The sequence below is a fragment of the Condylostylus longicornis genome, unplaced genomic scaffold, assembly GCF_029603195.1.
Source record: "Condylostylus longicornis isolate FDR11 unplaced genomic scaffold, ASM2960319v2 ptg000055l, whole genome shotgun sequence".
Taxonomy (NCBI): Eukaryota; Metazoa; Arthropoda; class Insecta; order Diptera; family Dolichopodidae; genus Condylostylus; species Condylostylus longicornis.
Window position 1 is genome coordinate 6,420,249 of NW_026578024.1, and position 18,262 is coordinate 6,438,510.

At 25.1% G+C, this 18,262-nt stretch overlaps 1 protein-coding gene across 5 annotated transcripts in view; it reads right to left on the reverse strand.

Moving 5' to 3' along the window:
- The window catches only part of LOC129611804 (sodium/hydrogen exchanger 9B2), an 82,330-nt gene that overhangs the window by 14,943 nt on the left and 49,125 nt on the right, over positions 1-18,262 (reverse strand). For all 5 annotated transcript variants that reach the window (XM_055525153.1, XM_055525152.1, XM_055525156.1 and 2 more), the window contains 3 exons: positions 17,700-17,874; positions 16,386-16,673; positions 13,607-13,789 (listed from right to left, as the gene is read on the reverse strand). In XM_055525153.1, coding sequence (XP_055381128.1) covers positions 13,607-13,789; positions 16,386-16,673; positions 17,700-17,874 — 646 coding nt within the window. The remainder of the gene's footprint in view (positions 1-13,606; positions 13,790-16,385; positions 16,674-17,699; positions 17,875-18,262) is intronic.

Consider the following 18,262-nt stretch of genomic DNA (forward strand, 5'->3'; position numbering starts at 1 on the left):
CGACTGGAATACGAAGAACTTCTTCAGACAATTTTAATAATTTTTCACAGACAGATAAATTTTTTTTTGCAATAAGAACCTCTAAAATTCATTGTGTAGCCGCACATATGTATAAATAGATATATTTCATATACATATTACATATTATTTATATTTATATATGAGTGTACTAAATAATAAATTTAAAAAAACTTGGAAAAATTTTTAAGGGTTTATACAAACTTATATGATAACCGTAGATTTTTCATAATATTTTTGATATTTGAAACTGAAGATTGTAAGATATTTCTTAAAAGATCGACAAAATAAAATTTCAAATACTCCCGAAAATGAACCTCAAATATTTAAATTCGAAAATTAGAAATCGAAATAAACAACATTAGTATGAAGTTTCGCCTGATAGTTATGCCTCAACGCTGCGATTTATTTTATTTACCAGGCAAGTGTAGAACAAGAGGAAAACAATACACTGAGCAAAAAAACAACCTAAATTCAAAAAAAACAACTTTGAATCAAAGTGAAATCAATATGATTTCCGAGTAAACGCGTTTTTTTTAATTCAAAAACGAACAACTTTGATTCTAAAATGCTAAATTTTCATTGAAAAACTACTTTGAATCAAAGTAGTTTCATATAGATTCAAAGATGGTACATTAATATTTTGAAAACGTTTTAACATTGTTTCTAAAATGTTCATTTTTAATTCAAAAATTAATTGATATAGATTTAAAAATGTTCGTATTTGATTTAAAAAATTTCATATTCGATACAAAAATATCGTTCGTTTTTGATTTTAAAATGTTTGTGTTTGATTTAAGAACGTTCGTATTTAATTTAAAAATGCTTAATATGCATTTGAAAACGAATATACTTACTTTTCGAAAATTAAATTTGTAATAATGCTGTAAAACAAAATCAATTCTGTAAATAAAGTCCCGTTTTTTAAAAAATTTTCCATATGGAAGTATTAAAATACAAACTATTATTTTATTTTAAAGCTTGTATTTTCCTATAAATATTACATACTTAATTATATATCTTATATTTTCACCTCCAATGAAATATATCTATATACTTATTATTTACATTATATGTTCTTATATCGAATGTAGGTTCCTCCATTATATATTTGACAGAAATTTTAAGGTGGACTAGTGAAATATGATATATTTTTGATATACATATTACTAGAACTTCCACTAATACAATACCACTGAAAATGTTCATCAAAATTTTAAAGTAGAAGTCCAATTGTATAATATTTATTTATCAGCTTGCTAGATAATAGCAAAAATATGAAGTTAAATCGGAAAACATAGCGGCCGATTAAAAAATAATTTAAATTTTTACCAGCTCAATAGCTTTGTCTAATTTTTCAGATTTTGAACTGTTGGTTAAATTATAGACGAAATGAATCTGCCAAAAAAGTTTACAAATTTCTTGATTATTTACTACAATAAAATTAACTTATCCCTGGTAATTGTCTAACATATTCCTCACTCTTTCAGGATATCTCATTTAATTTTTGCGGCGCCGAACAGAATTCTTCACTAACTTAGTATTCAAAACGTTCTAACGCTTTACTGCTTAGGAAAAATTTGATTTTTAAAATTTCGACAAAATATTAAAGTTAAAGTATGCTAGTATACGTAAAAATTTTTACTTATTTAGAACCCTTTTTCAATCGCCTTTTTTGAGGCATTAAAGGATGTATGAGAAAGAAATTTTAAAGAATGATGTTTTACATTTTTTTGCTTACCTTTTAAATGTATTAATAAAAATTTTCTAAAATGAAATATGCTTACAGTTATATGAAATATTGAACTTCCAAAAAAAAAAATTAAAAAAAAAATCCCCAAGGTAATGGTGCATAATAATTCAGATCATATGTGAAGAAAACCAACATGTTTGGTTAGAAAATTACGGAAAAGAATTGCAAAAAAAAATTTAAAAGTTTTTTTAGGAGGGCAAATTTTATATTTTTTCTAAAAGTTTTGGAGGAACCAAAAAGAAAACCAACTTTTATTTTTAAGTTGATTTAGTGGAAAATGCATTTAATGCTAAAAAGAGAGCATGCCGTAAATTTGCGAGGATTTCCGTTTTTCTTTTTCTCTTGTTTGTTATAATTTTATTTAGTTATAAATTTTAAGATTCTATTCTTTTTAAAAAAAAAAAATAAAGCAGAACATGATAAAGTTTAAGAAAATTAAGGAAAATTGTAATGTTCCTCTTGGAATTACAAGTGCCGCAGTAAAATCGAAAACGATTTATTCGCCCAAAGCAAATTTTAAAAGAATCTTGCGAATACAAGAACACTGTAATTAGGAAAACAAAATCATGTTGAGCTTGTCGAAACTTTTTTTTTTAGAAGTATTCTATGACTATAATGAACTAGAGTTCATTATAGTCATAGAATACTTCTTCTATGACTATAATTAACTCTACAGCGTAAACATTTTTAGAGAAGATTCAATCTAACAGAGAAAGCCTTTTGTTTTCGAATACCTTTTCACTAATTTGAAGTTTTTGTCGAACTTATAATAAATAACCAATCAACAAATTCTAGCTAAAAACTAAATAATCAAAATTTAAATATTAAATATGAGCATTTTTTCTTCAGCTCCATGTAATATTGCGAAATGAATCACAAAGTTGTCCTAGGCGAAAGGTGTTCTACGATGATAAGAGCCTCTAAATAGCAAATTTTTAAGTTCGGAATAACTGGGATACAACTTTAAAAGTGTTTACAACATCCAAAATCACAACTATGACGAGATGGCCGAAAGCTCCTCCGGGAATTTCAGTATAATATTTGTGCAATATAGCAATGTACAGAACAATTCATCGGCAATTTCTTTATACTTCTGTAGCTCAGTTGGAAGAGCGTGTATCTAGAAATTGGTGGGTTACTGGTTTGAGTCCAGTTCGAGGTGTACAATTTTTTAATTTCTTGTTCCTTTGCTTACGTCATCCATCTGTTTTGTAGTTGTATGAAGAAATTTACATTGCGTTAACACAATACTTGTTGTTTTATTTAACAAATCAAATAAGTGAATTAATTATCATATATCCTTTTACGTCATTTTGCATTCTTTCTTTTCAACACCTTCTTATACTTTACATTTCCCTTAGGAACTTTAATTAAAATTTAATCTGATACAAATGAAAGTGATATGAAGTTCCGTACTGTTCCGGAACTTCAAATTTATACAATTTTATTGACCTAATTTTAATATTGTTTTAAAATATAAGAAAATTTAAATTAGATTTTTATTTTTTATTATTTTAAATTGCTTTACGAGAATACTTGTAATATTAGAAGAGAACAAATTAAAAAATTCTACAAATCTAATTAAAAATATGGTCAATATTCTCAGAATATGAAAAAAAAAATCATTTGAAATTAAAATTGAAACCAAAATTATTTAATTTTAATGAAATTTCTACAAAATGAATTATTTTAAGTATATAAGCTTTAAAATTTTCCTTTGTAATATGATCAATAAACTTTTAACCTACATTTTAAAATTTAAAGCAAAAAAAATTTTACATTAAAAACCAAAAAAAACATTTTTTCTAAATCATTTTCTTAACCCTTTTCATAAAATTAGAAATGCAATTCTTTGATTCAAAAATGAAAAACAAAATTTTTAAATTAAAAAAATTACTCGAAAAAAAACAACATTTTTCTTTTTACTCAATCCAATGAGAAAACTAAAAATGAGAACAAATGAAAAATGGAAAACTTCTTTAACATTTTCCAAGGAAAAACAAAAAAAAAAACGAAAAGAACAAGTAAATCTATTTACATTTTCTTGACGTGAAAATTATTATGAAAAAGTTTATTTTTCTACACAAATAATAAAAAGGGAATCCTTTTACATCAACATGCAACCTAAATTAGTAAAATGAGAACATAATAAAATAAAAAAATTACATGAAAAATACAAAAATATTACAGAAAAATTAACAAAAATATAAAAATAACAAAAAAAAAAACCCTGAAATTGTAAGTTTTCCTTCTAACAGTATATAAAATTTTCTTCAAAATGAAAAATTAATGAGAAAATTGTTCAAGAGATTTGGAAATGAAACAGAAATCCAACAACAACAATAACAGCAACAGTAAAATCAAATGAAAAACTAGTAGACAAGAAATAATACAAAAAAAATGAAGGGAAAATGCATACTCACAAATATACAAAAGTTCATAAAGAAATCACATATATGCATAATAATGGAACGGAAGAAATACGAAAGATGTACACATTATATAACACAGAAAACATTACTACATACAATCCATATACACATGTACAAATATATAAATGAACTTTAACTCTATATATGCAATAATATTGCATTGCATTTCATCGCATCCTTTATGCATACAGTTATAACAACTATAGGTATATATGTATATGAAACTAAAAGAGTAAATTACAAGTTATTAAAAGTTAATTAAAGACCACAAAGTGAAACATACAGTTAATGATAATTGATGAAAAATTTATAATTAAAAGTGAATGAAAGAGTTGGAGAAAACATTTTTCTTTTAAAAAACAACAAAAACAACAAAATATACATAGCGACAGCATATAAGAAGAAGAAAAATGGAATATTTCAGTAGCAGGTGCACCAGGTATATATTGCATATAAAGAAATTATACCTAAGGAAATGCTGTTCTCCTTCTTTTTTTTTTGTATTTTCATTGCAATTGTTTTCGCAGTAATGCATATAGCAGAGTGTTTTTATAATTCTAAGGGAACTAGTGTAATTTGTGTGTGTATGTTTATGTTATGTATGAAAGCATAAATATAAATAAAATAATTATTATAGAAAATTATAATGAATGCAAAAAAAAAAGAGAAATTCTTAATACATTAAGGTGCTTTCACATACAAACATACAGTGTATAAGATAAATAAGTGAGAAATTATATTAAGGTTAAAAATTAATTGCATTTATTTGTAATGTTCCCATTATTTTTCTTAAATATTGTTTTAATAAACTTGTATGCACTTTGAACTCGTATATGAACATAATTTAGTGAAAATACAAAATGGGACCAATTACTGGTCCGGAAAACTAAAATACACCGCAAATAATCGTGTCGTTTGCAATTCTACTTTTTATTTTGGTTTTTCGGCCCAGTCAATTAAGCTCAAAACCTATTACTTTTAATTCTTTTATACGCGTTACATGAGGAGAGGACTACCTAATAGTACTAAAAACCTTCTGCTTCACATGTTCAAAATTATAAATATTCTGCAATAATTTTTTCGTAAATTTGTTAAAGGATTTTTCCCATTAGCTTTAGATCTGAAAATTTTAAAGAAAATCTGTTATGTAGCACAATTATTGCATACTCTCTCAGATTAATTGTTCTGAGTGGATGGTTTGATTTTACCGTAAAAGGTGATATTATCGTAAAATAACGAAATTGATTGGATTGTGAAATGAAGAAACAAATTTTGTTTTCTTTTTAAAAATTTGCTAAAACGAGAATGAAAAAAAAGTAATATATTTTAAGTTTCTTTTGCAATTAATGTTGTAAGGATTTCAGAAGCGAAGAAATTAAAAACAAAAAAAAACAAATTACTTTATTTATTTTTCTTGCTTTTTCTTTTTTAAGCAAATTCTTAAACTTCTTGAATTAATGGCATATATCTATGAGAAATGAACATCATGAATATTTCAAAGAAGTTTTAAAGTTAATTTTTCTCGCTATCCCGGATGCATTTACGCATTTTGAATTGATACTGTAGAAAATGGAAAAATTAATTGAGATGAAAAGAAGGTAAATTGCATAAATTAGAAATTATTTGAATTTTAATTACTAAAATAAAATTACATAAGATTTGCTTCTGAAACATGATGAGAATTGAGCATAAATAGAAATAAATTTAATTCACACAATTTGTTGAGAAAATTAATAATTTTGTTCCAAAGTATTCAAATTTAGACAACCAATATGTGAAATATGTTATAAGCAAGCTAATTTGGTTATGCTATAACCCTGAAAATTCTGCAGACAAAATAAAAATTAAAGTGAAAATTTCATTGTATGAAAAAAAAACCCTTAAATATTTTTGGGTTAATTCAAGGAAATGAAAAATTTCCCATTTTCTCTTTACAGCATAGTAACATAAAATTTCCCTACATTTCGATTTTTGTTTATAGAGGAACAGTTTTTGTATAACTTTCCCTTTTTTTCCTCCTCATTTTGAAAGAAATTTTTAACATTGAGTCCTTGTGACTACAAATTTCTATACTAATGTAATTACTATGGCGTTTCTTTCACTGATTTTGAAAAAACGCAAATAAAAATGAAAAAATAAATTTTTTTTTATGTTGCAATTATGTAAAAAATTTGAACTTTTATTTTAATTCTTCTTTTTCCTATTTTTTTTATTTTGCTTGGGTAATTTTAAAGAATTTTTTTGTTTTTTATTATGAAAATTAGGAAATTATACGCAGATGACGTCAAAAATCTACATCTACATAAAAATATGCATATAAGAATTTGTATAATGTAAATTAGTTTTGCAATTCTACTAGAAAATTCTCTTTTTACTCATATGTTTTGAATTGGTCCGTCATATATGTTAGCTAATACCCGCAAAAACAAATTTGGCAATTATAACTAAATTTGATTTATTTACGCTTGGAATCACAAATTTAATTAAAATCAGGTCATTTGACTCAAAAATTTTTGCAATAATATTTTACTTTCAAACCGGACTATGAGTTAGTAAATGAAGTCTTCCTATTTATCATTGATTGCATGCAATTCTGAATTGTGTTTTTTATTTTTAAGATCCCAAATGTTTGTGGAACATTTTGGGTAAAAATTCTTAAGAATTTTGTTAAAAACAGTATGATTTTAGTTCACTTGACACAACTTAAACATGCTGCCTTTGAACTTAAATTTTGAACACTAAAAATTAAATGTTTCTAGAGCTTTTAGTGCGTTCAATTATTCAATTAAAATAATTATTATATTTAAAACTTAAAACAAATACTTTAACGTGCCAGAAATGCCTTGTTACCATCAAAAGAAATTATGGAAAAAAATTGTTCACAAATAGCGTAAATCTTATTTGAACCAAACCTATTATAGCAATTTTTATGTATGTACAGAAGAAATCCAATTACTTTGAAGTATACATATAAATGAACTTTGAAATTAGTAATAATTTTAGCATTGGATGAAAATTTTTGTTTATTAAAATTTTGAAATAACCACAGTGAAATTTGAAAGTTAACTCATAAACTGAAACATGCGAATTAAAATAAAAATAGAATAGAAGAAAAATTGCTAATAACTAAACCAAGAAAAATTGTTTTTTTTTTCTCATTGAAATTAAGCTATTGTTAATCTTCCGCAAAAAAAAAATAAATTGCGTATATTTTTTTTGTAATAATCGCACCCGCAATGCTAGATTGGCTGGTCTAAAAGCAATAAAAACAATTTTGTGAATGGCATGCCATTGACAAATGAAAATTTCATTGTTTCATAAATTTGTTCCCAAAATTTACAGGAACATCCAAACCTTTGCGGTTTATAGCGTATAAAGTCGATTTTCCGATAATCTTCTACAAAAATTGCTCTAGCAGCTTGTTTAGCCGAGCTTCCTCATTATTGATAATTGAATTTCACATTTGTAAGCAACAATATTAAAAGCTAATTTAGCAAAGCTTACGTCACACAGATTTATGATTTTACCACTAATATCACAATTATTCTGTCAACTTTTTCTAAAACATGAACATGTAAAACCACAAATTTTGTATTAAAAGTACCAGCTCAAAATTTTACCCACCAAAATAAATTTCCCAATTCTAATTGACTTTATATCATTTGCTCTTACAACCACAAATAAAAATTTCTCAATGTACCAAAATTGTAATAATTTTAAGATATGATTGCATACTTTCAGGGTTACCATTAATTTTATTCATTAAGTAGTATGAATAAATTTAGTATGTACTAAATTTTTTTTTTCATTTTGCTGGCAAAACAGAATTACTCAAATAAAAACGTATACAAAAAAAAAAACAAATCGAGTAGATTTTTTTTTTCATTTTTATTAGCCTTCAAAAGAAATAAAAACTTTTTATTTTGTTCGGCCTCTATACTACTTAATTTAACTACATTCAATTTAGACAACAAATTTAGAGGCTGTCCAATTTAACATTATTAAATGGCATACACTTAAATGTTGTCTATATGATATTGAATTTATTTTACATGTTGTATGTAGAAAATTATGTAGATATTTTGTTCCACAACAATCTTAACAAAATTGAAAACTTTCTTTATTTCATTCCAACAGGATATTCAGGATATTCACTTCTTAATGTAATAAAAAAGCATCTTGAAACTTTTCTCATTTTATGAAATAACAAAGTAAAATTTTTTTTTTGTTTAATTTCTTACTTTTTAACGTTTTTGTCTTTTTGTTTTTTTGACAATTGTCAACGTCCCTTTTACTCTCCTTTTTTTTCCTACTCATATTTGAGTTTTTTTATTTTTTTTATTTTTCATTATTGAATCACCATATCGATGTAATTTGAGAGAAAAAAAATGTCACATTTTTATTTCATTTTTACACGTTTTCCATTTAAAAGAATAGAAGAAGCAACAACACAAATGAAAATTCAATATTGAAAGTACGTAAGTTGAGCGTAACTTTCTCGAGAGTCAATGCTCAATTATTTTATTGAGTATTTTTAATTACAATTTTCTTGTATTTTGCTTATATTTGTGGTACAAAATGTGTTTTAATTTTAAATATTCGAAAATTTTTAAATATTCTTTTATCATTTTGAAAATTTGAAAGTTTTTAATAAGTCCTAATATTTCTCAAAAACTTTTCAATCACGTAGGTTCATATAATCACATTACAAGTCTAACTCGGTACGAATTTCTTATTGTGATTTAAAAAAAATCCTTATTTAAATACGGAAAATTTTAAAATTGGAACGAAAATAAGTTCTATACTACACACGAATTGTCACAATATACACAATACCAATATTCGAATAATGATAAGTTCGAAAAATTTTGCATTTTAATTTGAAAAACATCCTCTTTTGTTTCGAAAACTTTCAGATGGTGTTCTCAATCACATTAATTGAGAAATATGTAATTTTTAATTCAAATTCAGAGAACTGTAAAACAATAATTTTTAGTACAGACCCTATACTTTGATATAATGCAACCCATTCCATGGTAAACGAAAATTTGTTAATCTCAACTCGATAACATTCGATAGAATTAGAAATTTTTAATCTACTAGGATAGAATTAGTAATATTCAACAGCAAAATACTCTTACGATACTGAAACTCTTTGAATACTCTCACGGTAAATCCACTTCCACTTTTGAAATTACAAAAAGCTGCTGGGAAAACAAACCTTAAAAAATTTTGAAATTAAGTTCTTTTTTTATACGCAAGTTGCCCTTGCCAATCGTTTTTCATTGCTAGGTTTTATTAATGATTTTTGTTTTTAGTGGTTATTGTCCTTTTTATTCTTAATTCAATATTCTTTTTCTTTTTAATTTCTACCATGCAAAATAGCAAAAAGAAAAGAAACAAAAGAATAAAAACGCAGAAAAAAATTTTTTTAAATGAAAAGTTTTTTTTAATATTTTTTTTTATTCTTGCAAATTTTTAGATGTGGTTTTTTCTTCAGAGTATGCCTGTAGGCTGATTTTAGTTTGATATACCAGCCGCCATATTGTAAAATTCTTAAAATTCAATTAGCTCAATTCGCCTGTTTTCTAACAATTTTTAATTTTTTGCTTTTTTTTTTTTATCTATACTTCCACCATTTTATTGTACTTTCAATTAAAATATTTTTTAATGAAAAAAGTTGAGATTTTTTCATTTTTAGTTTTTTTTTTTTAATTTTTTCATAGTCGCCGTTATCGCAACGTGTGTATGTATAAGAGAAGAAGAACATTAGCATGTGGTATAGTCCACACAAAAAAAAAAAAAAAATTGAATAAAGTCTATAATTTCAATATTCCATAGAAATATTATCAGAAGAAAGAAGAATGCGGAGCAAAAGGGGGTAGAGGGAGAGAAGATTTTTGCAAAACAAAAAAAAAAAATCCTTTTAATTTTATTTAATTTAAACGCTAACAAACAGGAGTTAAAAACTAAAACCATTGAAAATCAGAGATAAACCACAATATAAAGGACCAATTTTTAACAGAATTTTTTCGAGTGGACCTGAAAATGGACAAATGTTTTCGTTTCTCTTCTTCCAATTTTGTTGAAATTTAATTTTGGTTGAAAAAATGTTAAAGATTTTTATTTTTTGTCTTCTTCTTACGGAATTGATACTTTCATCCACATTATATTTAGTTTTAATTGATTAACTGAGGTTGAATTCACAGCACAGTACGGCTATCGCAAGTGTTCTTTACCCTCAAGCGCAATACAATGTGAAATCTATTTTGTTTTTTTGTTTATCCTACTTCCTGGAAGAAGCATGGTGCATGATATCGTAGAAAATCATTAACCAGTTTTTTGCGACATTGAGTTTTGCTAGGTACATAAATGACGAATCTACCGTAACTCTACTAAACATTTCAAATTATTTCTTTAATAAACGCATCAATTCAACGTCTTCAAACATTGCGGAAAAGCCATTAAAAAAAATTATGTAAAATGGAACCGACTCTAATTTTTCAACTTAAATAAGTTCCTTACTTTATTTATTTTCTTTAATTTTAATTTCCATGTCCACATTTCAACCTTTTTAATTTTTTTTTTTTTACAGTAATGAGTTTGAAGAAAGTGAATAGTTCGCTAGAATGCAAATGAAATTTACAAAAAATTTTCACAAGACTTTTTTTTTCCTTTCATTGTATTTTTAAAATCACAATTGGATTTAATTAAGAAAATGAAATGTGATTTTCTATTTCTCTGCATTTTGTTTTTGTTTTGTTTCAATTGAATCGGTTTCGGAGAATAATATTGGGTAAAGTTTTAATATTAAAAATATAAAAAACAAAAACGAGAAAATGTGTTGAAAAAGAAAATGAACTTTAATTTATGCAAAATTTTACAATTATCCGGAAAAGCCTTCAAACGCCTTGTGTATATTGAAATTTACAAAAAAAAAAAAATATTTGGAAAATTCATTGAAATTTTCAAGTGCAAAGTAAATAACTTCGTGTAAAATTCTAGTGAAAATACTTGATTGATCACATCATTGAAACGATAATGGTTGGAAATCAGGGTTAAAAGATAATTCGACAATTTTAATAATTATACAGATTAGAATAGAACACAATTTTAACTAGCCTAATGTACGAATTTTGTATAGCATTGAACTCATGTCTAATTTATGACAAACACAAAGTGTTCAAATTAAATAAAATAGTTTATTTTTCGGTTTTGAGAAATTTTTAAATTAAATTAAAATTACAGAAAAATTTCGTAGTTTTTTCGATAATAAAGAAAATATCTGCTAAAAATTTTCATTCAACTTTAAATTTCCTACTTAACAGACACAAAAAGGGCTTGTAAATTAAAAGAATAAAGAATCAAACAACTTCATTTTACAATTTTTTCCAATTTAAAGTTTTGTCAATTTTGTTTTCTCCTTTAAAAAAAAAATTGAATTTAAGAATTTGTACGCTGTTTCAGTTTGTTTTTGGACCCCTTCATCCGTGAACTATAGAAAAAAAATTAACCTGTTGTTTATTCTTAAAATAATTGCAAACTTAAAACATAAATTGAAAAATTAAATTAATTTCATGTTATTCACTTTTTTAACTAGATTTTATTTTTATTTTTTTTTGTCTTCGAGAAATTTTCTGAATTGCAATTTACCATGATTACTTCCTGTCCTTAAAATTTTCTTATTAAAATCTCTTCTTTTGTTCTAATAAAAAAAATGGATTTTTTTTTTGTGCCAGGTAAACATTTTTTTGCTTTTGTTCAAATGATAAAGTCCAGTAAAGTATTTAAATATAAAAACTTAAATGGAATCTAAGGTAAATCAACAAAGTGTTACCAAACCGAGCGAAGAAAATTTAGTGTGATTTTTTTTTTGTGTAGAAAATTTTTGGCAATTAATTGTAATAAACTAATTTTGGTAGAGCAAAGATAGTTAGATTAAAGTTTTTATAACAACTTTGGGCTTCATTTATACAAATTAATCCGTATAATTTTTGCACACTATGCATTAAGAAAGGGAAAACGTTATTTATGTCACAATAATTGCAGGTATTTAAAATATTTTCAAAAACAAATAGCTTTTTAAGTCAAAGTTCTCGTAGGTTTTAATCCAAATAGTTTTTAAGCTATTGCAAAGCAATTCAGGTGCATTATTCCCGTATTCTCGAAAATCAAGAGAACTTTAGTCAAAATTAAAATCAAAATGCTGGTCACTCTAAAAAGTGATTCTTTCATTTTACTTTAAAATATCTAAGATTTGATTTTTTTTTGCTTTTGCTTTTTTGGAAAAAAATAAGCCATTTTACAGTGAAAATATTTTCAAAAAATATTAAAAAAAAAATTTCGTACAATAGAAGAAGAATTGAAAGTTAAATTTAAACAAAGAAAAACAATTATTCTTTGGTCCAAAAAAAAAAAATAAAAATTTTTAAAAACAAAAATTTGTTTTAAAAAATTGTAGAAAAAACAATATTTTTTTTTATTTTTTTTTTGGAACAAATAAACAAAATGGCAGTTGAAATCCCGACTAAAGGTTACTTTATCCTAAAAGTCTATTTTGAAGCAAAATTTAATGAAAAATATTCTAACTCTAAATCGATGGATCATATTGTATGATTAAAATTTTAGAATATTGAAATTGCGACTTTCTAAAAGAAATTTTAGAAAGAATGAAATCTACAACGATATCAAGAAATTTTCTTAAATGCAGAGTAAAAGAACACTCGCCAATTTGTAACATATGTATTGGATCAAAAGAATCCAAATTACCAGCTTAAATTAGATTAGATTAGACATGAAGTAAAAATGCCCCGCCACTCATGAAGTGGATCAATTGTGCCCTTCCTCACCCCCCTTCCCTACCACGCTTAAAGCGTCTCTTGGAGACATATCCTTCTGACAAATTCGAAATCTCCATAACGCCAATCCCGTTCCTTCCACCTCCTGAGTTCCTTCCTGAGTTCATCCCGGATCCCCTGCGGCTCAATTCTTCAGAAGGGTTTCACCCCCTCTTTGCTACCACGTTTATTACATAAACAATTTCAAAATGTTAAACTGTTGTTTAAACACATAAAGTAAAAATTATTGAATAATTTTAAAAAAATAATCCGCCGATTCTAGTTTTCTGACATTAAAATGGTGAAAAACTTAGCAAATTTATTTCCGTTCCAAAAACTCCAACACAGACTGGAGGATAGTTTGTAATGTGAGCTTAATAAAAGTTTTCTACAATTTAGTATTCTTATAAAACTTATTCTTATAAAACTTTTCAACATAAAATTCAATATAAACTCAACAGATGCATAACATATTTTACCTTTTATACGTGATAATATTAAAATTTTCTGCCATATATAAAAAAAATTTTCATTTCCTTCTTAAATAAAACAATAAATTAACTTACCCCAATAAAACACCCCAAATCCATGGCATTTGTAATAAAAAATATGCTAAAATTGTAATTATAAGTACTTCGGCTATTGTTGGAATGAAGGTCAACTGCATTACAATTAACCAGACTTTTTTGAATGCATTGAATTCTAAACCAAAACCAGCTAGAAGCATAATGTTCACTAAAGCCATTTCTCTGGAAAATACAAAAAAAAAATTAAGAACATGAAGAAAAAATTTAAAAACATTTTATTATTATTTTTTTCACCATCATTATTATTATTTTATAATGAAAAGGATAGCAATTTGAATAATAAAAAAAAAATTTATAAAGACGATGAAATTCATATAAAATGCATTTTCTTTATATTATGCATGCATAAAAATATTTTTCAGAGAAGGATAATTTTTTTTTGTGCAATTGTGCTACGTGCATTATTAAATTGTTTTTGTTTTAGTTTTTTATTGTTATTCGAAAAAAATCACAGATTTTTTTCTTCTCTTGTTTAATTAAAAAAATAAAAGAAAGTTTAAAATTCTTGGGAGCACTTTTTATAACAAGGAAAGAAAAAGAACATAGGAAAACTGTTGAATTAATTTGAAAATTCACAAATTTTAAGCGAAAAATTTATTTTCTGCTTTCAAATTATTGCGTAGTCCATGCATAACAGCGAATATTAGCAATTTATATGCGTAAATCTAAGTCCTAAGTATTTACTGACCTACTAAGGAAAATGCGTACACAGTAATAGAAACTTAAATCAGTGCTTTTACTCGTACACTTCAAATACTCAAAAACTAGAAGATATTTGACAGAAATTACTTGAATTCAAAATAATTTACGCAAAGGTTCTAAATAATATGCCTATATAATGCGACATAGTTGATGTTTATTACCTTATATTAGGATGCTTAGAATATAAACATTACAAATATATGGTGTGGAAATTTAAACAATTTTTTGTCTTGTTTTGTGTAATATGGAAATACGAGTAAGAGTTGTAAATTCTAGATTGCAGAATGCGACGATGACGCACCGCGATCTAAAAGATCTATTGTATCCACTCAACAAACGCCCAGTATTGCGCTTCCCCGAGACCCATGTTTTTGATGAATCTGAACAACTTTACCAGGAAAATATTTCATAACGGAATGTCCATCAATGAGGATCCGCCCAAACTCTCCCTTCTCTTATGGATCAACACTGCACACTCGTTGAGAAGGTGCATCAGAGTCTCCTAGCATAGGCAAGTATTAAAACTTATTTATTTATTTACTATTTAATTTCAGACATTTTGTGTAAAATTTTGTACAGGAAAAATTTTTCTTTAAGACTGCTTCCTGTAGGAATCTATAAATATTAACAGCTTTATTAGAATGACATTATTTCTCCTTGTCTTACAGTTAACAAAATATAAATTTTCGGAAATTTCTTCTTCAAAATTATGCTAAACTTATGCAATAATTATGACATATTACAATATTAAAAGTAAAGTTTCATTCCGGGCAATAGTATTGAGAAAATACTGTTACATGGTAAGAAAAATGTCACGAATTCCGAAAATTTGAAGTTTCAGCCAAAAATAAAAATTTTTTTAAATTTTATAACTTGAAATTTATATAACCTAGAATACTTATTACAATAAATCATTTGTGAAAATTTGGTGAACTTCAATTGGTTTTTGAGTTATCGTTGGGACAGACGGACGGACGGAAAAACGAACAGACGGACAGACAAAGCTAAATCAACTCAGAATTTGACGCTGATCAAAAACATACACTTGAGTGTTACAAACGGTAAAGCAAATTTAATATACCCTTCGGACATACGTTTGTACGGGTATAAAAAGGGAAACTCCAGTCATTTTAGTATTGTAAATTGTGTTAAAAAAATTAAAATTAAAATTTTAGATTGAATAACAATTTCGTCAGTAAGTGAAGAAACACCTTAAAAGAATAATGGAAATAAAAAATTTGAACCAAGTTTCTTCGCTTGGAAATGTGATACTCTACATTCCTTCGGTTTGCTCCAAATTTATTCAAAATTAATTTTATTTTACTATCGTTTTAATAACAAGCCAAAATGTTGCAATATTAAAATATTTTGGATTAAAAATATTTTAAATATTTTAATAATTTTAGCTTATACTTCATCTATGTAAATATTGCTAAAATTTTCTAATATTTTTGTATTTATGGACAATTTAATATTATACTTAAATCTTTTAAATAAATAAAAAAAAAATATTATTTTCTCAAAAATATAAATTTTTGCAAAAACAAAATTTTCAATATGAAATTTTATATTTACTTAATTCTTTTTAAGTCCTTGTATTAAAATAAAACTACAACAGAATAGAGCAGAAGGGAGCAGACATTATACAGAGTTAAAAGTTAAAAACAAAATTTTTACTTTTAATAAGTGATGGCACAAAAAACTTAACCATTCTTATTTTAATTTTAAAAAACTCTGTAAATCGAGCAAAAATAAATAATACTTTAACTTTTATTTTTCATTTTTTTCTATTTTCTCCATAAAAGTTTTAATTCCTTTAATTGCAAAGCAAAAAAAAAGATTTAAAGGATAATAAACAAACTAGAACACTAAACATAAGAGCGAACATAAGAGTGCATACCACATATGTACATATGAATGTGTAAATTTATAAAAAATGTAAAAATAATGAAAGAACAACAACAAAATAATTTCCAAATAATGCTCGTATGTACACAAATAGTATTTTTCAACTCCACAACAATAGAATTAACAAGAAAACAAAACAAAAACTTACCGTAACACTGCTTCTAATCCTTCATATCCTTCAAAATTAGCTAGTCCAATATTTGTGTATAGTACACCCCAAAAAAGCATACCAAGCATATCTGGTAAACGTATAAATGTTACCAAAATACCAGAAATTTGTGCTCCAATAAATAAATATGCAATTCTCATTATTGTTGAATTTAATGCTGTGTATTGTGGTATTATTGAATAAAATGTTGCCCATATAACAGTAAAAATTACTAATAATGCCAATAGTTGTGATATAACTGACCAATTTTTAACAATTTTCCTCCATCTATACGTATATTTTGTTGTCGTTGTTTTATATGAAAAATAAATAAAATAATTACATAAACTAATTGTTTTATTAGTAATTGCAGTACAATTGTGATACATGGAATTGTCGCACATCTATGTGAAAATAATCATTGCAGAGGATGAACTTTTCAATTATTTCAATGAAATACGGAGCTTAGACCACATTTATTTAAAATTATAATTAAAAATTTATGTTACAAATTTAAACATTTCGAATTTTTGAACAATTTTGAAGAAGTTTACTAGGGCAATAGCCCTACACAAGTTCTATATTGAATTTATTTAGTCCATATAAATTTGGCCATGCTAGAATTTAATGAAATATAATTAAATTAAAAAAATTAATTAAATTAACATACTAATTAGATTAAAATTTGCAATTATTAATCACTTAAAATTAATTTTGAAATTTTAAATGTTAGTTAAAAATCCGCTGTTTCCTTTAAATTGCACTCCTAATTATCATTTCAATGGAACAATAATAAATATAATATTGTATAACATTGAAAAACCCCTTCGGGAACTTAAAAATCAGTGATCTAAAATTATAATTAAATCTAAAAATTCTTTAAGTGTAAATTTATAATATGTTTGAGAAATGCATTTAAATTTCGCAAAAAGAAAAATTTTAATTGTTCAATGAATCGAATAAAATTTATAATTTTAAATTATAGAGAATTTCTTCAACCATAATTAAGAAATCATTTTTTTTTATATATTAATAACATTAATATTATAATTTAATTAATAATCTTATAATAAATTTAATCATCTTCAATTATTATTTCCATGAAATCAAGGTTATAAACTCTTTAATCAAATCAAAATATATTTAGAAATCTTTAGAATAGAAAAGAAATGAAGATGAATTTTTCGCTTAATCTTGGAAATTATTAAAATCTATATGGTAAGATAGTCAATAACAATCTTAGTTCCACATTTTCGACAATTTATAGAATTATTTCATTAAACAAATATAGTGTATAAATATAATTTCTCGTACAATTTTGGTCCTTCATAATTGAGGTCATCTCTGTTATTTGGCGAGTTTACTGTTGAACTATTTATTTTCTCATCTTTATCTAGTTGAGTACATTGGGTCATTTCTGTTGAATCCGTTTTTGGCATTTGTGCTATTTCTAATTTATGTGAAGCAGTAAAACTTCGAAATAATTGTTCTGAAAAAAAAAACAAGAAAATTTGTTTTTATTAAAATTAACAACAAAATTTCCGAAAATTTCAATTAAACATTATGAAAATTATAAAAACGATTAGTACAAAAAATTTCTAGCAAAGCTAGCTTAATTTTTTGTAATTTCCAAAAATAAAATTTTGTTTTGCAGATTTTGGAGTAAAATTATTTGAAAATTTGAGTAACCCTGACATTGATATTAGCAACAATAATATTAACTCTTATAAAAACCACGTGTTCAAATGGTAAAATTTTCAAAATGGTAAAATGGGGTTTTTGAACGAAAATTCATTTCGATAAACACCATTTTATAAGCAAACGCAAAAAAAATGAAACAACAATATATTTGACAAACTAAAATGAAAAATTCTTAC